This window comes from Aedes aegypti, chromosome 1 (genome assembly GCF_002204515.2).
Source record: "Aedes aegypti strain LVP_AGWG chromosome 1, AaegL5.0 Primary Assembly, whole genome shotgun sequence".
Taxonomy (NCBI): Eukaryota; Metazoa; Arthropoda; class Insecta; order Diptera; family Culicidae; genus Aedes; species Aedes aegypti.
The window spans coordinates 255,918,548-255,942,772 of NC_035107.1; the positions used below are offsets into that span (position 1 = coordinate 255,918,548).

General features: G+C 37.3%; 2 protein-coding genes across 5 annotated transcripts in view; one reads left to right on the forward strand and one right to left on the reverse strand.

Annotated features, from left to right (window-relative positions):
- Positions 1-20: 20 nt before the first annotated feature.
- On the forward strand, positions 21-12,130 carry LOC5576351 (NAD(P)H-hydrate epimerase). 2 transcript variants are annotated; one of them, XM_021837616.1, is made up of 3 exons: positions 21-397; positions 11,219-11,742; positions 11,799-12,130. In XM_021837616.1, the coding sequence occupies exons 1-3, from the start codon at positions 68-70 to the stop codon at positions 12,022-12,024; spliced, it is 1,080 nt and encodes a 359-aa protein (XP_021693308.1). In that variant the 5' UTR covers positions 21-67; the 3' UTR covers positions 12,025-12,130. The 2 variants fall into 2 exon arrangements, with proteins under 2 accessions (XP_021693308.1, XP_021693309.1); XM_021837617.1 differs by lacking the exon at positions 21-397 and adding an exon at positions 8,793-8,935.
- The window catches only part of LOC5576352 (kinesin-like protein KIF17), a 26,493-nt gene continuing 14,375 nt past the window's right edge, over positions 12,108-24,225 (reverse strand). For all 3 annotated transcript variants that reach the window (XM_021837613.1, XM_021837615.1, XM_021837614.1), the window contains exons 2-5: positions 23,019-23,259; positions 22,809-22,958; positions 21,025-22,744; positions 12,108-12,496 (exon numbers count right to left, since the gene is read on the reverse strand). In XM_021837613.1, coding sequence (XP_021693305.1) covers positions 12,198-12,496; positions 21,025-22,744; positions 22,809-22,958; positions 23,019-23,090 — 2,241 coding nt within the window. In that variant the 5' untranslated portion in view covers positions 23,091-23,259 and the 3' untranslated portion in view covers positions 12,108-12,197. The remainder of the gene's footprint in view (positions 12,497-21,024; positions 22,745-22,808; positions 22,959-23,018; positions 23,260-24,225) is intronic.

Here is a 24,225-nt window from a genome sequence, read left to right on the forward strand (position 1 = left end):
GCCGCACGTGTGGGTCCCATTTTTACTTTCTGTTTTCGGTATTATTCAAAATCCACCATAATAAAACATGACACCGAATTTTCGCGGACGGTACGGAACCATGAATTCGCAGATGACACTGTTGGTGTGTTTGACTGCTTTTTTGGTGTTGCTGTTGCACAGGAGAAGAAGGAATAGAAATTCTTATTATGAAAGTTCCAGCAGCTGTAGTGATGAGAGTGAGTTCAATGCAAGCGATGAGAGCGAATTCAGCACATCAAGTGAGGAAGATGAAGACGAAGAGGAGCCATCCGAACCTTTGGTCAAGAAGATGAAACTGGCAGATTCGAGTGTGGCGGAAGTGGATGCCCAACGGAAGTCGGCTTCTGGTTCAGGAACTAGTAAAACTGAAGAAGAGGTAAGTCCGTGGATTCGTTGCCAGGGTTTTAAAACTAAGCAGACAGGAAACTGTAGAGCTTTGTTTCAAATATTAGTGCAGGCAACTCTCCCTAACTTGATATTGAAGGGACTGTGAATTTATTACGTAAGGGAAAAGGTAGATTTATTTTTGATTTTCATACAAAAAATATTTTTTTGTGTTTTGAGGTCATTGACGTCCATCTTCTGCAAAAGTGTGACAGTGCATTCACAAATTACGCCCACGCTTCTAGGGGGGAGGGGCCAAGCCAAGCGTGACAACCCTTACAAAATTGTTGGAGGTCTCAAACAAAAAACGTAACAAAGGGGGGGTGGGGATCGAAAAACTTGAAATTTAGCGTGACATAATTTGTGTACCATCCCTTAGGGGGCTGTCCATTAATTACGTAAGACAATTTTTGGGATTTTTCGAACCCACCCGCCCCCAATGGTGTGATTATTTGTATGAAAATTTAAAATAAATTGTATGGCACGTAAGAAATCTACTATATATGGTCCATTATGGGATGGTACACAAATTATGCTAAATTTCGACTTTTTCGACCCCTATTATCTAGTCCAAAAAATGATTATAAACAAAAATGTGTTCGTAATAATCATAGATAATAACCAATCTACATATTGTGAGTACATGTCGGACTCGATTATCCGGAGTATCGATTTTTTTTTCACTCCGGATAATCAAATCCTCCGGATAATCGAATCACTAAGAAAATCAATGAAAATAACTGAATGATTTTTTAAAATTGATTTCTAAACAAATTTCAGTATTTTTTAAGTTTTCTTTAATGAATTCCTGAAGAAATTTTTGATAAATTTTGTAATAAATTATGGAATGATTTTAGGTTTTTTTTTACTTACAAGACCCTAGAAGAGTTTCTTTAAAAATGTTCGAGGTATTCCTTGATGGCTTTCATTAATCGGGAATTGTATAGACGGCTCTTTAAAGTTTTTTTTTTATAAATTTTGCTTTGGAAAAATCGGGATGAACTCCTGTATAAATCGTGAAAGTCATTCTGGCGAAAATCCTGAGGAAACTCCTTAACTATTTTTGGATAAATCTCAGAATAAAAAACTGATGTTCTTCAATTTCTAAGCGAGATTTCTTGACAGCGTTTATAGAATCGCTAGATAATTCCTTACTTAATTCCATTGATAATTTCAGCTGAAATTCCCTGAAGGATCTCCAGAGGCAATCAAGTTGGAATTTGACGAATACCCTCAGACTTCATGTAAGAATCTTTAAAAAAAAAGTCTGGAAGGATTCCAGTTTTTGTTCGATATCCCAGATATAAACTTAAATAAGTTTTTGAAGGCAAATGTAATACTAATAATCATGTTTGTTTTCCTGGTATAATCACTAGAGAAATTTCTAAAAAAATACAATAATAAATTACACTACAAATTTCGAGACGATTACTATGAACATTTTCTTGGAGAAAAGTTGAAAAATCCACGCAAGAATTCATTTTACATTTCCTCTGTGTATGCACGCAAGAATTTTTAGAGAAATATCTGGATGTATTTCTGAATTAATTTCTCAAATCATTCTTGGAAAATTAATATTGCTGAGAAATTCTCGGTATTATCTAAAGTCGAGAAGTCGAATCTTGTCCACGACACTAAAGAAGGCCTTACAGCTCATGTCGAAATACGCGTATCTGTCAAGGGTATAAAGTCTGGTGGTATTGAATGGTATGGTATTACATTCGGTATTCATTTATTTCAAATTTGTAGGTAATTTTCAACTGAATGATTGAAACTATTGATGACAAATTCTTGGCAGAATCTTGAAAAAAAAAATATTAGTAACATTTCTGGTAAAACAAAAAATACATCCTGGAAGAATCTACGAAAAAAAGTGTTGATGAAATTTTAGCATACGATTATTAGGTAAACTTTTGAAATATAGAAAATCTTGTTTGCTTCCGAATGTTTTGCTCGAAAAAATCTCAAAGGAGTGTCTAAACTAAATCCCTTCAGAAATCTGATTATTTTAAAAATACTTAGGGAAAATTACTCAAAAAAAAAATTGTGAAGTTTTTAGTTGACTCCTTTGAGAATTTCTAGCAAAATTCATTGAAGGATCCCCAGAGAATCCATTTGGATTGCCAAGATTACAATGATGGTTTATGAATTTCTTCGACTTGTAAGCCTCTGTTTAGTTTCTGATTTCTAAACGTTCCCCTAGAGGAATCTCTGGAAGAGTCTTGCAGAATCCTCGGAAAAATCTAGGTGGAATATTGCTGTAATCTGTTGAGAAATTTATGGTGGAATAAGTATCTCAAACAATTCCTGAAAATGTTTAAAGGGATTCGTCTTGAAATTTGGATTAATACGATGGCCTTTTAATTTTAACAGAAAATTCATAAAATTTGATGATTCCTAGGAATATCAAATCCATGGTCATCACTTCTATACGATCGAACCCATCAAATTTGGGGGGTTTGTTCTACTAACCATTCACAGTGTTAGCCAATGATTCACAGTAAATAAAATGTTAATTTGAAATTAACATGCATTGTTCGATGTTTGCAAAAACAGTTGAAACTGAGACTGGGATACATTTAAAGCTATCAATAAGTATGAGTATCATTGGTTTCAAATGTTTCGTAACATCCTTCAATCTTTGGAACATCACACAGTACTTTGAAATAAATCAAAATGAACTTTGATCATCCAAATAAAAATTTTCTTACTGCTCAATGTGTTTCATCAATAATGTTATGCTGTACTTTTAAACATTGGCTTGTACCTTTAAGCTATGACTTCTTAACATGCAGATCAATTAACAACAGAAAAAGAACAGACTGATCAATGTTTTGCGTCATTTCTTCAACATTTTCAACATGATTTCTATCGAGCAAGAACGTTTTATTTCAGGTTTCAAAACAGCATGCAAATGAACGTACAACAGCGTGTGCTTCATCATACGAGCCAAGCTGTTGTTATGCGAAGCTGAGATCAAGTGTGCTGTGCGTGCGATGCAAACAATACGTCAACTTTAGCAACACAGTGGGGTGAAATGAGATGTAACCTATTGCTTTTATGGACGTAAATTTATGATCGAAAGTGGTGTGTTCAAATCGAAATTGCAAGAGAACGAGTGGAGTCCCTGGCCTGGATCATGGGGATTGACGGTGCCAAAGTGAAGGTGCATCGTAAAATAATATCCGTTTGTATAAAATATCATCTTCCCAATACTTTGGCACACCTCTAACGGATCATGATTTATCATGAAACGGCTGCTTGCAGGCTGAGGATCTGTTAATATGTTTCTGCATATTATCAGGAACTCTTCGAATGGAGGGACCGCCAGGGCTCAGTAGTTACTTATGCACCACTACTTGTAGTTGCAGTTTGTTAGATGAATTGTAGCATCCTTTGTACTAATCGGTAATGGTGGATAGGTTTCGAAGCTAACGCATGATCCAACTTTTTGTTATGTGACTTAAAAGTGAGTGTTCGGTGAGTTTCTGTGTAACATTCGTCGTTATAAAATTAATGATTGTGAGGGTGATAATGATACTTGGTGAATTGCATAGTGATGATAAACTGTTGAAATTGCATTTGAAGTGATTGTGAGGGTTACGTTAATACCACAGACATAATAATAACAGTATGCACTTATTTCTTTAAACAAAAACACTATTGCCTAGTTCTTTACACTTTTACAATGACAGTGTTCATAATAACAGCGAGTGCAATAGAAGTGATCGATGTATTTTTTTTGTTGTTACGGTCGTTTATTCGTAGTTCAATTAAATAGTAAAAAAAATAAACATCCTTCAATTATTGGTAATAAAATAAATTGGTATGAAAGTGGCGTGATGTAATATTGGTGAAACTTTTAGCTGTGATAGTGGAAAGTGAAAGTTCATACATGATAATCGGATATATAAGTGCTAGTGTCAAAAACAAAAGTGAGGCAATTATGTGACAGTGAATAATAAAATAAAATGGGGAATGGGGACCTTTCAATAAAACTATTTCGTTCTTCACTTTAATCACTCTAGTAGCATTTCAGGCCTTATCATAGTTTGATAGTAGTCTGAACTACTAGACTGCAAAACTACGGTAAGGGCTGATTGCTGCTAGGGTACACAGTGACCATTTGAGCAACATTGCTTAGGAACGTCTGTGTGATGAACGCAATAGAGGCTTATAAAAGCAAATGCTGGGAAGGAGCTTAGGGCAGATTAAGAGTGCCAGTACTACCCCTATCGCTACCGACAAAAAAAAAAAAAAAAAAAGCAAGAGAACGAGTGGAGCTAGCAATTTGGTGTCAAAGAACGAATTGTAGACCAGCTTGGGCCGCACAACTTTGCTTAAGACAATAATTAAATTCATTACGCATTTTTCAAAGTAAATTGACAAAAACAAGTAAAAAATCACTACCTTCGAAATTATTTGCTCTTAACGTGAAGATGCATCGAAGCCAAACCTCGAATTTTCAAAAGCACAAATCTAGAGAACCAGACAACCGTTTGTGCTGAAAATGCTACTCACTGGTCACTCGCTGGAGGTGACCAATCGATTAGATTTTCAGCAAGAACGGTTGTCTGGTTCTCTAGATTTGTGCTCTTGAAAATTCGAGGTTTGGCTTCGATGCATCTTCACCTTAAAAATGAAATTATCCACAAAATCCATTAGAAGTAAGACAGGGTGTCGACTCAATTTTGAAAATAAAATTCCCTGACTTTCCCTGACCTTCCAGTCGTTTTCCAGAAAAATTCCAGGCCACTCAATTGGTTAATTTGAACCGAAATTAGTACGATTTGTACAAGAAGCTACATATCCGATAATTTGCATGATGTAAAGTTTATGTTATAGGTCGTATGAATAAACAGAACAAAAGCTATTACTTTACTGAAATATATTTGTCAGATCACATTTTTAGCGTTTATTCAAGTTGATATGTTAAAACTGAGTAATTGAACTAAGGTGTGCTATTACGATCATCCACGATGCTTTCTAAGTGTAAGAAATTTATCCTGAAATTCGGCTATTACTTTTTCCAGGTAAAATTCTAGCCATTGCCGAAGCAATTTTTTGGAAAATGGCTTCAAGAAATTCCACATAGATTTCTCAGAAACTCCTCTTGAAATTCCTAAATATATTTTTACAGATATTTCTTCAATACTTCTCCATGTCGATTTCCCTTAGCAGCTCCTCATCTCCAGGGTTTCCTAAAAGTTGTATTTCTTTCAATCTTGAATTTCTCCAAGAATAGAATTTGAATTTTTTTAGGATTATTTCAAGAACACGTCTAAAGATATTTTTCAGGAATCACATAAAGTTTTTTTTCCAAAATGCTTTCTTTTTTTTCTTAGAATATTTTCAATAATGCTTCACGATGATTAGTTACAGGTATTTTTTTTAGTTAATATTTTAGGATTCCGATCTGATCCGACTTGGTTCACTAGATTTATGCTCTTGAAAATTGGAGGTGTGGATTCGTTGTATCTTCAATTTAAGGTGATTATAGATATAGCCAAATTTTGAATTTTCAAGCTCACAGATCTAGAAAACCTGACCTAGGTTGGTTGTATTCTGGAATGCTCAAACGATAAAATTTTCAGTTCAGAGCTCTGTTTGGTTCTTTAGACTAGTGCTCTTGAAAATTCAAGGTAGGGTCTCGTATTATAATCATCTTGACGGAATGCATTCAGGGATTAAATTATGCGCTAATAATAAGTGTTCAGATGCTCCTCTTGAATTTGTCGTGCCTTCAGCAACGGTCCGAAGAACTTCTCTAAGAATTCTTTTATGAGTATCTCCAAGTAATCTCACAAAATATCAAGAGCTTATTGAATAGGTAGATGAAAGAACCGAATTTAGTACTATACCATTTAATTCTACTAGAGTTTGTATCCTTTGACAGATACGCGTATTTCGACCACAACTGTACGGCGTCTTCAGTGTCGTGTACTAGACTCGACTTCAGATTATTTCAAACGATATTCCTGGAATTTCTGCTTTTCAATAATGTTCTGGAGAATATCCTGGGTATATTCTAAGAAAAAAAAAACTGGTCATATCTATGAGAAAGCTCCTGATAAAAATCCTGAAGAAAGGCGGTATTATCTGAACAAACTGTTTTCAGAAACAACTTGAAAAAATAGACAAGCAATATCCTGTCCATATCCTGATATCTGCAACATCCGAATTTTCAACAAAAATTTAGTTTTTTTAATTTATTTTCTCGTGCTGCAATTTTACATCAAATATAATAAAAGTGAAACTGTCCATCGGGACCACGAATCCAGAAAATCAAACAGTGTTAAGAGCTGAACAATTGATCGATTGATCACCACCAGCCAGTTACCATTTTTTTCAAATAAATTATTGTTTAAGATTTATGCTCTTGGAATTTCGAGATTATAGGCTTTTATTCATCATCACTTAAATACGAGAATCCTTATTGTTTTTTGTCTATACTTAGTTTCACCATATTTTGAGGATATTTTTAGCAAACTTGTAAGGATTGACATAATTTGATGGATTGGACTCCATTTTTTTCAAGATTTTGAGCGAATGCGCCAAACTAGGCATTGTGTTGATCTATGAAACTTAACAACAAAACATGTTTAACGCAATCCACGTCAATTTCGAAGAAGTTGTTCGGAGAGTACTGTTGATGCTTTTTAATTCAGAAAATTTGAAATCTGAGGATAAATACAAGCCGTAAAGTACAGTTTACTCTATTATGAATAAGAGTATTTCCTCAAAGGTTAACTGCTATTTTAAAAGATTGATTACCCTTTTTATTCCATATATCGCATTGCTGACTTAGCCTGAACAATAACTTTCCTGACAATCAACTCGTTTGATGTTTTTTCCCTGACATCAAGTGAAATTCCCTGACTTTCCCTGACCTTCCAGGTCAAAAAAATAATTCCCTGACATTCCCTGACTTTCCAGGTTTTTCCAGGTAGTCGACACCCTGTAAGAGAACAGAGATACGTTAAACTATAGGGCAATATTCAAAACTGAAAAGGCAATAGATGGCTCTTTTTCAGTGGTAGTAAAAACGAAATCATGAAGCAAAGAAAGCACAATGGAAAATGAACTAAACACAGAAAGTTATGTATTCATATTACGCTTGATTTCTAATCACTACTTTTTCGATCCAGTTTCCTAATTGCAAGTAATTTACGTTTTTCATTATTTTTCATACGTTTTGACAGTTCACCGACTACCATTCTTCCATGCGCTTGTGTTTGAAATTTGAGAAATTTGAGAATCCAGCGTAGCGCGATCAGTGAAAGGAATACACACATCAGTGTCGCCGCTAGGCGGCCAGCACAGATAAACTGAATGTTCGAAGGGTTGTTGTCTGTACTTTTTGCCACTGGCGCCAACTGTTAGCGATTAAGATCAAAATAAACAGTCGTTACCCTATTCGAAAGTTATTACCATTTAAAGACGAACATAGCCTAAAATTAAAAATGTTCAATAACTCGGTAACGGTTAAGAATTGGCAATATGCGTAGAACGATTTTTTTCATCTAACGTGGTCCTCTATGACCCATTATAATGTTTGCACTCACGAACCTAACACCCTGAATAGTGACCACACCAGCCGATTCAGAAAATTATCTGTGACTTGAAATTTGCCTACCTCTAGGGGCATAAACGCACAGTAACTTTTTCACCTGACCTGACCCAGTGACTCACCGTAATAACTCCGGCACAGGAATATTTTCGCGTTCCTCTGACCACTTCTAGAAACTAGATATGTGAGCCAGTTTACTGACAAAAAGTCATTTGAATCCGTTAAGAATTCGCTGAGCGGTGAATGTTTTAGTATTTTTGCTTTCACTCAGGCCTATACTGCCCATAACTGCATATCTGTAACATTCGACAAAAGTAGGCATTGAGTAAATTGAATACCAAGTGTGCATTTTATAGCAGTATGGGAGGAAACTAAAATTTCAAAAAATTACCAGGAACTCAAAAGTGATTATTTGAGGCTGATATTTTGTACAACTCATATCGCAGGTGAATAGTCAGAAAATAATTCTGATAGAAATTCCGTTGCTATTACATTACGAGGCTCATTTATAATCTCAATGTGACTATTATGCGGTTATAATTACCAATGTGACAAAACAACTTGGTATTTTTTTCGAATTTTCTAGAACAATCTCACCGATTTCAGTTAGTAGATCGAAAGTATTCACCAATTTGTCAAAAATGTCGAATGTGACTGTTATGCAGTTATAGGCAGTATACGGGTTAATAACCATTTTATGTAAATTTGTAAAATGAAGATGGTTATTTTCCTCTTTAGAAACAGTCGAAGCAACCTAGCGCATCTTTACACGCGCCAACTGTGTTCAGGCCACCACATTCAACTACAGCACGTAGTCCTCTTATTCGGTTTTGTCAAAATCACAACAACAAGAACAACAAATATTGCTCCAAAACAAAAACATACCGGCTAACAGTGATGGTTTTACTGAATTGTATCAAAAATATCGTTGCACCTAGATATTTTTCACAACACTGTAATGTAAGTATTCCAATATGCATTTAGCAGATTTTCTTATTATTGATTCCGGGAAACTCAGCGGAAAATTTATGATAACACCCTAAAAGCTATTGGTAACCTAATGTGTAGCTCGCTTTTTTCTATGTAAACGAATGAATTAACATCCAAACCATCACAACTAGGTGATGGAAGATGATATTCCCTCCCTCCGTTGACCAATCATGTGTACTACCATTCGACAAATCAGAAATAAATTTATAGATATCAATTTGAATCAACAATAACTTAACTTATCGATCAATTAATCTGAAATGTTCAATAAATTACAATAAACAAACAATAAGTAACATATATAATATTATAATTGTTTAAATCAAATTTGTGTGTCATAGAATCTCCGCTTCAATCCGCAATCAAATATTAATTGTTTTATTTATCAATAGCTGTTGAATCTGATGAATATGGAATTACATTTCAGTAAAATATTACAACTGGATTCCAAGATGTTTCATCTTAGGGCTTAAACAAGGCAATGTGGTTGTTAGGAGATATATAGCTTTTTTTACTTTTTTTTATTCAGAATCTATGTTTGAATCAGAATCAAGGCCCAAACGCAATGATAGCGGAACGGCAACGGAAAGCGCACCCGGTTCGCCAGCATGAATCACACCATCCTGACTGAGCTGTCAACAAACGAAAGTGAACCATGTCTGAGTCGAAAAGCATGATATAGTCCATGCTGGCGAACCGATTCCGCTTTCCGTTGCCGTTCCGCTATCATTGCGTTTAGGCCTTCAGACTTTGAAAAATTCTTGGCGCTCTGAAAACATTTTTAAATCGAACTTGAAGTTAATACGTAATGTAATGTCTTTCGAACCACCTCTCGGCTAATTTTACTTCGGAAGGAGCTGTCATTGTGTGGATCAAAATATCATTGTTACAAATTGAAATTTCCTTAAACGCCAAGTAGCCCGTCATTCGTTTTGGCAACAATGATGACTTTTGAGTTTGCAATTTCAAAGTGATAAAACTCGGTCTTGATAGTTTGTATTGACTTGAAAAAAGTATCACTTTATGCTGACATGCATAAAGTACCGTTTTGTCTCAAATTCCGAACAGACTCATATTCCGAACACTCGGTTTTTGTATGGCGATTTGGTTAAAATGTTTCGCTGAAATATGTCACCAAGTAACAAGGAAATGGCAGTCAATTGCAATTCAATTTTAACCTTTCCAACATAATTTTTACCGCGGGAGTAGTGATGACTCTCGAGTTTGAGACCAGTAGAACAAGCTCAGATAAAATTATTTGCGAAATTATTCATTTGAATACGATTTATTCGTGCTGTTCGGAATTTGAATCAAGGTGTTCGGAATATGAGACAGAATAAGCACAGTGTTCGGCATTTGAATCAAAATGTTGTTCCATACTTTTACGTAAAAACAATACTAAAACTAATTAAATCAACATTATTATTGGTACACCCAACAGCTAACAGTTAGGCTTTGCGAAGAAATTAAAAATTACAGAAATATCAGCCAATTTATGCCAATCAGATGCATTTGAAGTCACTGTTGGCCTTAAGTGTTCGGAATATGAGTCAAAACGGTATGCTGATACTTTTTCAGCTGTGTCAGTGCTAAACCAGCTGATTTTTATTGATTCGAAATCTTGAGATGGATTAGCAACAATCATCAACGACGGGTAAAAATATCAATGAATGCCTACTTCGCCCTAATCATTTATTACATAGGGGAACTTACGTATTATCGGCCGATTTGTTCTCTTCGTCATGGGGGGTTTTTATCAACCAAAACTTCTGAAATTCGGCAGTAAGATGCACTTATATGGTGAAAGTATTGGTGCATAATTTGAGCCCAACCACCCAAGACGAAGAGAACAAAGCTGCCGAAAATACAACAAGTCACCCTATATCAAAATTAAATTACTGAAGCACAACAAAAAAGTGTCTTACTAAGAAACATAAGTTCTTTCGAGCAAGCTACAAAAAAGTGTATTTCACATCACAAAACTTCTAAATTCTTAAGTTCTTTTCTTTAAGGGAAATATCTCCAAAATCCTTTAAAAAAATTGTACAAAATATAGACGCCTGATTATTCTTAGTGATCAACCGAACGGATATTATATTATCTCAAACTTGTTGAAAGTTAGGTTTTTCTTTGTTGAAAATGCTCGAAATAAATCTTTTCTGAAAATGTGCTCACCCCTGCCAAAGCATGATAATAATATAGATTTTTACTTATTCAACTGTAATTGCAACTTTTACCTATACTGCTCAACAGCCCAATACGCACAAGACATTAGCGCGGACCATCGCTACGAGCATTCCGAAAATGAAATACCTCAACCAACATGAGGCCATCAGCGTCGATGAGGAACTGTTCAACGAGTACAAATTCAGTGTTGATCAGCTGATGGAATTGGCCGGCCTTAGCTGCGCCCATGTCATCAACGATTGCTACGGATCCCCCCAGAGCACCGTCAAACGTAAGGTTCTGGTTTGTTGCGGCCCTGGCAATAACGGCGGAGATGGTCTTGTGGCGGCGAGACACCTGAAGTTGATGAACTTCGATGCCCACGTTTACTACCCGAAACGAACGGAGAAAGATTTGTTCATCAACCTGCAGCATCAGTGCGAATCGATGGGAATAACGGTGAGCAAGGACTGCCCAACGCTGGAATGGGTCGAAGGAGAATTTGGACTGATTGTAGACGCGCTGTTTGGGTTCAGCTTCAAACCGCCGGTTCGGGAATCGTTTGCACCGATTATGGATGTTCTGAACAAGTCCAAAGTACCCATCGTTAGGTAATGGCTGTCGATGACAAGCGTTCTGGTGAGCTTATTCCTATTTTGTTTTCTAGTGTCGACATACCCAGCGGATGGCACGTCGAGGAAGGTCCTCAGGATGAATGCAACATCCAACCGGATTGCTTGATCTCACTGACGGCGCCTAAACTGTGCGCCAAGAAATTGACGAATGCGAAACACTATCTCGGCGGACGATTCGTTCCACCAAAACTGCAGGACAAATACGCCATAGAACTGCCTACGTACGAAGGGAATAATCTGTTTGTTAAACTGTCCTAACTTGTACGAGCTTTTTTTTGTTAAATAAGGGTAATTTTCGGTACATTGAATTCGCAACTGAACTGTTTTTGTTATAGTCTGAATAAAACGATTTTTCAAAAATAAATTTTACTTGCAACATTATCGAAAAATATCCAAAAACGCATCAACAAATCTAACCAAACAATTGTACACTATTTCTGCAAACCTCCCCACCCACTTCGATAGACCAGTTCGGCTGCCCGTCGTGGCCGGAAGTACGTCACCGCCACGTCTTCAATCTTGGGAAAAGGGCTACAGTTGGTGCTTTTGCTGAGAAACTCCTTCCGCCGGGGTTCGCCAGCCGAGGAGTTGTTGCCCTCGCAGTTCGGTAGTTTGGTGAGGATCATCGTGGAGCTCCGTTCCAGCCGACCGGGCGCCGTAAGGGAAGTTTGACTATCGCGGCCCGTTTTCGCTGGTGATTTCGTTAGCGGCTGCGGCTGGACAGAATCGGCTGAAATGGGAATGATAGTTTTAGAATGTAAATCCTATGTTTAATACAGGGTGGCCACCGAACCGGAAAAAGCGGGTAAAAGACGAATCCACCGGTAAAAACCGAGAATTTGGGATGCTCATCGGGAAAATCGTTTTGAACGAACATTTTTAAGCTCTAAATCTACAAACCACTAATAATAAGTAGTAAAAGGTCATTATGTCCGATTATATTGTCATTAGGCAACTATGATGCTGAACAAATAACTTTTATTGTTGAGTATCGCACATAAATGATTTAATTGCATCTTTGCTACATGATACCTACTTCTTAAAAATGTTCCACTTTTCTCAATAGTTAGAAATGTTCCAAGTTTTAAGTCAAAGTTCAATAACTTCTTGCAGAAGGTTGTAGCACTCCAATATATTGGATTGACAATTTTCTTAAGTTTTTGAATAAGGTACCGCGGGGCAAATGGGTAAATGTGGTAAGTGAAAATAATTGGTATATTTAACTGAATATGTGAATTAACGTTTTAAACTCATGCGTAAACCTCTGAGGTCACTGGAAACATTGCGATAGGTAAGAGATTTCTGAGATTTTTCAGCCATTATTACATAATAGAGCGAAAGATTGTTAACCTGTCAACTATCACTCCATAACAAGTTGACGGTGTGCAATCTTTTTTAAATATTTTCAGCAGAAAAACGTTGCGGAAAATAATTTTTGGTACCACTTCTAAGTTGTCTTCTCTGACAGTTTTAAACTGCAATAAAAAAAATAGAATTAATTCGATATAGACCTAAAAATAACTAAATGTTTTAATCACGTGGGGCAAGTGAAAAGTTTCTCATAACAATTTGTGTTTTCTCTTCAAGTACCTATAAGTATACAAGTACCTATAAGTATACAAGATTCAAGATTCGCAATTATCATAGAACAACAGAACGTGCTGATAATTCTAGAAACACTACTCAAAGCGTTAAAAGCTATTGTCATGGCCATATCATGGAACTTCTCTAAAAACAAGGTTGCCAATTATTACGATATTAACATGTTCACTTTGGGGCAGCCGATTAAAAAAAAGACGTTGATAGAAATGTTCCAATATAAAGGAACGCACGAAAATTTCGTGGAATGTCTATGAAAAGCTAGTTCAAAACATAAAAAATGGGGTATAGGTGTACCCATATAAAAAAAAATTAGAAACTTCATTGAAGGATTCCGTTTGATTTCTCCCGAAGAGTTATTCGACGTCATATCCGATTTTCTTAAATGATAACGAGCGGTGTAAATCCTACAGACCAGAAATGCAATTGCTGTCCCATGACGTAAGAACTAACTTTAGAAATGTTGCAGTTATAATGTTGTCGAATCATTTCAACAAACATAACTGAACAGAAGAAAATTCAAGTAACAAGAATCAAATATTGTTTGCTTACATGTTACTTATGTTATTGTTCATTGGGATGCCTTAAAAATGTTAAATCGTGAATATAACTGTTAGTTTTTGAATTTATTGTTCAAAACGATAAACTTTTCACTTGTGGGGCATGTGAAAAGGGAGACGTTTTTTCAAAAACTTTTTCTGTACTTTTTTTCAATTTTACATAAAGATAAATGATCGCGCACGGGTGGACCCTTAAGTACGTTGTGTTTTTCTCGGTTTAAAGTAATAAAAAGCGGTTGATTGTCCAGCCGTTCTGCCATGGCGGAGGCACCAGAATAACTATATTTATTTGACTATGTTACATATGTATAGATGTGCATGGGGGGAATGATGGGTAATTCCATGTGTTTTGTACAAACAATAAATTTCAGCATACTGCTTATATTTGGTGGGAGTCAAGCTAACAATATACACGACCTAATTTGTTTTAATTTAAAGTCTCTAGGATTTGAAGAATCCCAATAATGCGAAATTCATTACCCACTTGCCCCACGATACCTTATATATACTACAGTTAATCCAGATATTCTTGAAAACAGTTAGTTAGATTTGTTATTAGTTAACTTATCGACTAAGAATTTAATAAGTAAGGCAGAGATACATGGTTCTACATGTGTGATTTTGTTTCATCTTCAGCTTAAACTTATTTGCCTTAAAGAACTCTTTATGTTATGCAGAAAACGTCGAAGGTTTATGAATTTAAATACTTTTAATTTTGGTAAAGAACTTCTTGTGCACCTTTACTTTACGATTTACTTTGGCATCTGTGGTTTTTATTAGTTAATTAGGCTGAAATTCGGCATAACAATGCAATTAAGAAGCATACCGTTAGTAAATAGGAGTAGCATTAAAAAAAACCTTTGCCCAAGTGAATTAAAGAAATCTATTAGTACAATTAAAAACCAGGAAAACAGTGGGAATTGTAATATGGAAATTTGGTGGCCATCCAGTTGATAGTATGAGTCTTTATCTGGAACAGATTCATCTACTTAACCTTCCTAATGCATCAATAGTAAGTTACACATTATGCATTAAGGGTAAAAAAAAATGACCCATGCATTTGAAACGATTACAAAAATCCATTTTCGAACCAATTTTCGTTCTTTTAGCTTTATATGAAAGATATGGAGCTCTAGAATGGGAACCTGGAACTTTTTTGTATGTATGGTCATTCTGGGCACAAGGACATCTGGAACCTGTTTCAGCTGGTACTAGTACATATCATGTTCAGTGCCAAGTAACATTAGAGCTGAGTAACAGCTTAGTCAACTGACTTGAGTATACTTTAGCTGAATAAACTGTTATATAGCTGAAAATGTTACTAGGGTGTTCAGTAGTTTATACATGGTACGACGGTTCAGGTTTCATGGTTTTTCATTCCGATTTTCTAGAACATCAAGAGGACTAACAACTCGATTTGGCCGGAGTATTCAGGAACCGGTTCAGGTAGGGTGTGATGTGGACATTTTCAGACCGTCATATAGTTCCATGATGCGCCAGATCAAAATTCATGATTTTTCATCCAGATCCATACACACTAGACCATTTCACAAAAATCGAAATGTCTGGGATGCAACCAGTCACCCCCTAGTCCTGATTGCAATATTAAAACAAACTACTAGACAAATTTTCATCTAATTTGGAGAAGATTAGGAGGTGCCTCAAGCCGAAATCGTGTTTTTTTAACTATTTTTTTACATTCAAAAAATTCTAACGAGAATTTGGATGAAATAAAATAAAAAATACCACTAGTTGAACGTATTATAAGTATTTTACAACTTTTGGGGACACTGTATGCCGATTGGAGATGATTTTGACCAAATAAAATTGATTTCTGTTCTTTGAAATACTTGTAAAACATACATTTTTCTACAGTTTTTGTTCTACGAGATTCTTAAGCTCATGCCTAATCATAAAAATTCAACCGTAGTATCATTCCCTTGCCTTTTCGGAACATTATTGTAGTACATCATTTTCGTATCCGAATTACGGATAAATTGTAAAAAATCGTCGAAAATACGACATTCCTCATTTCACGGCATTTAGAGCTGCTGCTAAATGGCGCAATTGCTGACATGTTACAAAATTGAGCACACATTTAATCTGAACACTTTTTAATCTGTATCCCGCTTATTTGCACATCGTTCAGATTAAAAATGGTTCAAACGTCATTTAGCTCATGGAACGGAGTGAAGTGAGATGGAACGTAGTGGAACGGAACGCAGAATCAAAACAAAACAGTGAAAGAGGTAACCAGAAACACGTGTCTAGGGTGACTAGATGTTCAAATTAAAAATGAACCCCGATGGTTTTCATGAGGTACCGTTCAAACACAGACGGGTGGTGGATTGGCCACCTACCATATATTTGAATCGACCGTTAAAAAGGTGGTCGATGGATATCGATGAGAGTGTGACGTCTATTTGTCTGTGCCACGTCCCTCAGCTAGGTCTTATTGCTGAAAAGCTGCGCGTTTACCGCCACGGCTATATGGGCCTCCAAAACATAAAATTATCATACTCGAATAACATTTCCGTTACGGTTGAATAAGAAAAAAAAATAATATAAGGAATCGGCATTATTCGACAAATCATAATTCATGATTTTTTTCATCCTTAAGTAAAATGACAGGGGCCCAGATAGCCGTAGCGGTAAACGCGCAGCTATTCAGCATGATCATGCTGAGGGTCGTGGGTTCGAATCCCACTGGTCGAGGAACTTTTCGGTTTGGAAATGTTCTCGACTTCCCAGGGCATAGAGTATCTCCGTACCTGCCACACGATATACACATGCAAAAATGGTCATTGGCATAGTAAGCTCTCAGTGAATAACTGCGGAAGTGCTCATAAGAACACTTAACTGAAAAGCAGGCTTTGTCCCAGTGGGGACGTAACGCCAGAAAGAAGAAGAAGAAGAAGTAAAATGACATTTTATCCATGACAAATTATAACTTTTGACAGCAATCGCAGTTCAAATGGGGCTCCAGGTGTTCCTTCAGGAAAACCATAATAAATTCCTTCAAACACTTCTCTTGAAATATCTCCAGAGACTCTTCCAGAAATTTCTCCAGGAATTCATTCGGAGATTTCTACAGGGATTTTGCCAGAAAAGTCTCACCGTAATCAATAGAGCGATTTCTCCAGGGAGTGCCAGAGAGAGATTTCTGGGTTGATTCTACGAGTGGCGTGAGATGACAATTGTCGGTGTCGTTTAGCGAGGTGACGATTCTCGACTCGAGTGAAGTGACTCGCCGTGCAAATCAAATGATGAGTCACTTCACTCGAGTCGAGAATTGTCACCTCGCTATACGACACCGACAATGGATCATTAAAATAACCAAAACGACCGCTATGGAAAGCATACCTAGATAGCGCCACCGTAGCCTTGTGTGTTTGACAGAACAGCAATGCTGTCAGAACGTTAAATCCCATATACAGTGGCGCCTTTGTTTTGATGCGATGAGTACTGACAAAAACTACCTTGATTGATCCATTATCACGTCAGTCGTTGAATAAACCCATTCTTCAAGAAGGACATTTTTTTACCATGAGGCATTTAGATTTTAGGGCTCTAGGAAAACCTTTAGCATTTCCTCCAGGAGGTCCGCCAGAAATTCCTCCAAGGATTATTCCAGGAATATTTTGCTGGGTTATTTCAACACGGATTCCTTTATTTCGAAATATCGCAAGGAGTTCCCTCAGGAATGTCTCCAGTAATTCTTCAAAGATTCCTCCAGTAAAATCTCTTCCAGGAATTTCTCTAAGGAATCCTTTAGGAATTCGATTCAGGAATTCTGTCAGGGATACTGTGGAATGTGTACGGAAATTTCTTCAGGAATTTTTCAAACGATTACCCCTGGTATTTTTTTAGAGATTCATCTAGAAAATCTTTTAGAGACTTCTCCTAGAATTACTCTAAGAAAATCTCTACGAAGATTCTTGCAGAGCTATCTTCAAGGCATTGTCCAGGTATTGTTCCAGGAGTTACACTAGGGCAATCTCTCCAAGGATTACTCAAGATATTTCACTAGTGATTTCTCCACGGATACATACAAAGTTATCTCCAAATAGTCATCTTCGCCCAGAAATTATTCCGGAGATTTCATCCGGGATTCCTCCATACATACATACAAAGATATCCCCTAGTATTTCTTCCGAGATTCGCCCAGGAACTATTCCAATTCCGAGATTTTTTCCGGGATTTTTCCACGACTCGCTCCAAGGATTTTACTAGGAATTCTTCCAGGGATAACATCAGAAATTTCCTCCAGGTTTTCTACAATTAACTAATTCCTCAAGGGATTCTTCAAGAATGTCATGCATGAATTCTCCCTCAGTTACCACTAGGACAATCGATACGTAACTTACCCCAAGGATCTCTCCAGACTTCGTGACTTACTCGAGGAATTCATTCTGGGCCTCCAAAAAATCATCCAGCGCTTTCTCTATGAGTTTCTCTTGGAATTCTTCCAGAGATTCTTTAATGAATTCCAGCAGGAATTTCATCAGATATCATCCTAACAATTTCTCTAGGGATAACATTAGGAAAAAAGTCTGCAGAAATTCTTCCAGAAAATCTCTACACTCATTTCTTTTGGGAAATCTCTTCATGTATTCCTCCAGAGATTTCACCATGAATTTCTACAGAAATGTTTCCATGTGTTCCTCCAAAGAAAATTCCAGGAATTTCTTCAGAAAAATCTGTTCATGGAATTTCCCGGGATTTCTCTAGGGATTCAACAAGCAACATCTTAAAAGTGATCCTTCCAGAGATATTCTCAAGGATTCCCCATGGATTCCTCCAGGAGTCCTTCGGTAATAAACTTAGATAATCCTCCCTACAGGAGTTCCTCTAGAGACTCCTCCAGGGATTACTCTAAAAAAACTCTACAGAGATTCCTACATAGATTTCTCCAGCTGTTTCTTCAGGAATTCCTTCAAGGATTGCTCCAGAAAATCTCATATGGTTTCCTCTAGAAGTTGTTTCAGGGATTAGCTGGTAGAAAATCAAATGTACTGCTGTTATACGCCTTCTTATCCCATGTTCTATGGAAACCTCATATACCGCGGGACAAATATGCGTAGAACGGCAGTTTATATTCTAATTAAGTATGTTTTTCGTCTATTTAGTCTTTATTATAAAAAAGCCGTTGAGAAAAATGAAGACTACGTAGCCGAAAAGCATATTTTATGTTCCAGGGATTTGTTTGCATAGGCTCCTGCAAGAATATATCCAGCATTTTTACCCAGGAATTTTACCGGGGATTTATTTTTAATATATTTACTTGTACCACCAACAGGCTTCAAAGCCTCAATGATGTCATCTTAAAGCTAAACGTATTAAAAATTGTCATTTTTAAGATCTATCAAAAAACAAACTGAATCTTCGTCGAAGTAGTTGGCGAGACAAGTTGAAATCAAAGAGAGCAGCAACTCTATTGAAAAGCCTCTGCAGACCGTAAATAGCGCCTCTAGAGATTGCTCTAGATTTTTTTAAGAGGTTCCTCCAAGGATTTCTTCAGGAATCCCTCGAGGAACTTATCTAGGGATTTCTTAAAAACTTCATCAAAAAAAGAATTCCTGGAGGAATCTCTGAAAAAAAAATCGCGGTGTATGTAAACCCTGGATGACTTCTTATTCTTCTTGATAAAATCCTTGGAGGATAGATAAATCCCCGGAAGATTTTTTGGAGGCCCAGAACGAATCTCTGAAGAAGTTTAAAAGGGAATCCCTGAAGGATTACCTGAAAAAATCATTACATTATTTCATTTTGTGATTGGAAGGATAATCTTGAGGAATCTCTATAGGAATTTATGAAGTTATTTATAGTGGAATCCCTAGATGAATTTTCTGTGGAATATCCGGAAGAATTCCCGGAACGATCTCTGAAAAAAATCTTAGGAATAATTCCTATAGGAAACTCGAGAGGACTAGCTGAAAAATTTCTGAAGGGATCATTGGAGAAATATTTGAACTAATATTTTAGGAATTTGTCGTAGTGCAACCTAGAGAAAACCTTGGAAATATCTCTTCAACAATCTTTTCTGAGGTTTTCCTAGAGTAATCCTTAGAGGGGTCTCTGGAAATTTTTTTTAAAGGAATACCAGGAGAAATCGCTTGAAGAATCTTTGGAAGAATCTCTGAAGGTGTCCTTGAAGTAATATTATCTATTGAGGTAATATATATCTCTGCAATAATTCCTAAAAAAAGATTCCTGAGGAGTTTTTGGAGAAATTGCTGAAGAAATCTCAGTAAAGATTTTATTAAAGGCATTTTTTCTGGCGAAATTCTTATAGAAATATCCCTGCAAAAAATCGTGGAATAATCCTGGGAGGAATCCCTAGAGGAACTCCTGTCTAAATTCCTGAATGAATTGCTGAAGATATTTCTGGAGCTCTATTGATTCCGGTCTAGAAAGTCTGGTAGCGAAAAAAAGTTCTTCCTAGAGGAATGTCTAACAAAAGCGCCAGAGGAAGCCTTGGAGAAATTACTGTAGGGATTACAGTTGATTTTATCATAAATTGATTCTAGTTCAGATTAGCACTCGAAAATTAATTGCTAAATCTTCATTTGCATGTTATTGAAGGATCTAACCGAAAAAAATAATATTTTATTAATTTATTAAATTGATTAATAATAGGCAAAAAAGTGCGTCAATTTTTTCATTCCTTAGTGAATGTGCCAAAATGTTTTATCAATTTTCGTGAAAATATTGTGCTGATTTACAATAGTATCATCATATTCTTTTATTTAAGAATTGACATCGAAATTTTACTATTTTCAAGGGTTAAAACGTAATTTTGTATGAAAATCTTGTGCGTTAAGTTAGGCACGCAATGTGCCTTATTATATGCTGATCCAAATGTTGAATAGAAAATAAGAAAAGAAATATTTATGGTGTTTGCATTCGGCAAATCCGTCCGCAGAACAACCCAATGCTTTATGTAATCACATGTAAAACGCCGTCCATAAAATAACAAAATCGGGGGGTGCCAAAAATGGAGCATGCTAAAAACGAAGCTAGCCATGAACGGAATCCCACTGTACATCTCTTGAAAATAATAAGTGGAGTATGACGGGAACACACTAACTAAACTTACCAGGAGGAAACCGCACCCTGAGCAGTGTGTCTTCCGGTAGTTTCCACTTCTTCAGCTCATCATTCCACTCCGAATCGTGTTCTAAGCCCTCCAGATTCCAGTAGCGCCCATCCTTGCGCAGAACAGGCAATGCCTTTTGAAACACCGCTTCGTAAAACAGTATCTTTTTCTCCAACAGCCGGATCGTGGCCAAATAATCAGCCCGATCCGTCTGGAACTCTCCCTGAATGTCAGAGATGTCCCGTTCCAGCGATTTGATCCTTCGTCTTTGTTGCCTAATCTGCTCGTAACGCACCTTTAACTCCTGCTGTATATCCGTATAGTGACCCTGTAGTAGATCCCGATCCTCGCTCTGCTCCACTCTACTTATCACATGCGCCAGCGCGTTTAAGCGTTTCTCGGATGCTAATTTATTCCGATAGCGCTTCTCCTTCAGCTGGATGTCGTTTACTCGTTCGCCACCAATCAACGCATCCTTGATTTGCTTGATTCGATTGTAAATTTCTTGTTTATCTACTGGCGTCTTAACCACTAACTCTGCACTCACAGCAGCCTCTTGCTCCTTCTCCGCATTCCTCTTCGCAACCAACTCCTGCATCTGTCCTTCGTAGTATGACTTGATTTTTTCGATATCCTTTACAAGCTCCTGTTTGGCGATTTTCTGCTGTTCATACTCCTTTCTAAAACTCGTCACTTCCATTTCGTACTGATTTTTCAACCTACGTTTCTCATCCTCAAACGTCGATTGGACTGCACCGGAGATAACAGCTGTATCGAGCACATCACTCGAGGAAAATCCATTATCTACCGGTAGCTTTCCTTCCATTGCCAGCATTTGCTTCAATCGTTGAATCTCCTCTTGATATTCCCGAAGCATCGTATCCTTAGGATCTTCATTGATCTTTGGTTTGTTGGCTATGTTCTTCGCTCGACTTGCGTAGCGTAGTGTCGAAAGCGTCTCATCATAGTTGAAATCTGCCGGTGAAATACAAGCAATCATCAACGTCTTTGTGTTTCCACCCAGTGAGTCCTGCAGTAGCCGTGTCAATTTGGAATCCCTGTAAGGTACGTGTTTTGTTTTGCCGTCGACCAACGCTGAGATAACGTTCCCTAGGGCCGAGAGGGAGAGGTTAATCTTGGTCGCCTCTTTTAACCTATCGCCAGTTGCACCGGTTTTGCTCTGTCGCTCAGACCCTGCCAGATCCACCAGATTCAACTTTCCCCGCTTTATCACAGCGTCCTGCTCGGAACCGGTCGACATCTGTTCCAAGCTTATCGTGAAAATCGAATGCGAACGGGAACTCTCGATGTTCATCAGTGTCGCGCCAACTATCCGATTCTTTGCTCCCGTCTCCAACAGTTCAATACACTCCTTCATACCGTGCACGGTATGCATCGATAGGCCCTGCACTGTGACGCCTTCGCCTGGAACTTCCTTGATAGCGAGGTTTGCACTACCCCCGGAATTCACCGCCAGCAGATCCCGAATGGTTTCGTTGTAGATTTCCAGGTAACTGACCAGGACCAGGTATCGAACATCACTCGCCACAGCGATTGCCTCGAACACGTGCTCAAACGACCGAGGGATGATGCCGATGTTGTTGGCGTTGTTTGGATCTGCCGCCGATACGTTGTAGGTCGTACCTTGCATGGTGTGTGACTTCCCGCAACCAGTTTGACCGTACGCAAATATTGTGGCATTGTATCCCTCGAGGACGCTCTGAAAGACAGGAAATACATAAGTCGGTCATGCCAGATTAGAAAACATTTGTAACGTTCATTACCTCAATCAACGGGTAACAGATTTCGCTATAAATATTCTCGGTCGTCGCTGCATAACCATAGGCGCTATCAAACTTGAACGATTTTTGCGGGGCGCTAGCATCATTTGGATTGTCTAAGTTTACCGTTGAGTTCTCAATTTGGGTAATGTTCTGTAAAAAAAGGAACTATTAGCATTTCAACCAACCAGGGCAAAACGTTTCACCACTCACTTTGCATCCAGATGATTGTTCACGCTTGTTCATCGGTCTACAGCGGACCACAACCTTCACGTTTTCCGCCATGCTTGCGTCGAACGAGTGTTTCCTAGAATACCTGAAAATCACAGCACGTAGTTCCGGAACAATCGGATAATTCCCATAGGATCATTCCAGATTATTTTTGTTGGCCTCAGCTGTTATTTTCCTCCTCCAATGGTTGTATTCAGTGTGGTCGGAAATCAGAAGGGGCAACCTAATGTCGAAAGGGAAATCAGATAAAAGCGTTGTGATTATCTAAGTGAATAATTTATTCAAGCGTCGAGGGATCAATTGAGTCTCACTTCATGTTAGCAAATATTGCTGCAATACTTGTGTCTCTATATTTTGTACATTCTCGATGTGATTTTAGAAAATAGAATTTGCAATCGTTATTTATAGCAAATTTCTAATTTAACCCTGAAAACTCAACGAATAAAGCTTTTAAAACTTGAATCCATCAATGCTATTGATATAATGAAATAATCAATAGTTGCTCACATGTTACATTCGTCTATTCGCTTTCCGATGCAAAAAAGCGCTTCCGAATGGGATGCAGCATATCGGTCAGGTCCATCAGATGGTGACCGTGGGCCGTTAGATGGAAGGGCAAGGTTAGAGGAAGTATGAAAGTGCTATTAATTATTCAGGACTATATGTCGAGCTTCACCGCCACACATGTTTGTCTAATGGAATTTCTCGTAAGGGTATGGTATCCTTATTTACAAAGAATATTCAAGCGGACAATATTTCGTGTTTTTTTTCAATCGATCGACAATTTGGATTGATGCTAAATGTTCGTTGAACTTCAAATGAATATTAATTATGTTAGCTATGCTCCAAAAAATGTCATCCAAAATCGAACTAGTTAGTGTGAACACTTATCACGGTTACGGGACATGAAGTAAAGTAAAAGTTTATAGTATTCCTTCTTGAATTCATAGAATTGGCCTACTTTTCAGGCATTCCCTACGAATCCCTCCGAGAATGAATTGGCATCAGACCAACTGTGCTGAGTTTCCGCAGCGTCGATAACTAACATTGTAACATACACATGAGTTCCTCAACGCTTAAAATGTGTGTTGTTTTGTTATGGATTTTTGAACTACATTTCAAAACTAATAAACAAAAGAAAAAATCAACTACTTAATATCGCATTAACGAAAATTTAAAAAGTCAAATA

Coding starts and splice junctions, on each gene's coding strand:
- LOC5576351 (XM_021837616.1), top strand. CDS start 68: ATGACACCGAATTTTCGCGGACGGTACGGAACCATGAATTCGCAGATG. Junction 398..11,218: donor CTAGTAAAACTGAAGAAGAG/GTAAGTCCGTGG, acceptor ACTGCTCAACAG/CCCAATACGCACAAGACATT. Junction 11,743..11,798: donor TCCAAAGTACCCATCGTTAG/GTAATGGCTGTC, acceptor TTTGTTTTCTAG/TGTCGACATACCCAGCGGAT.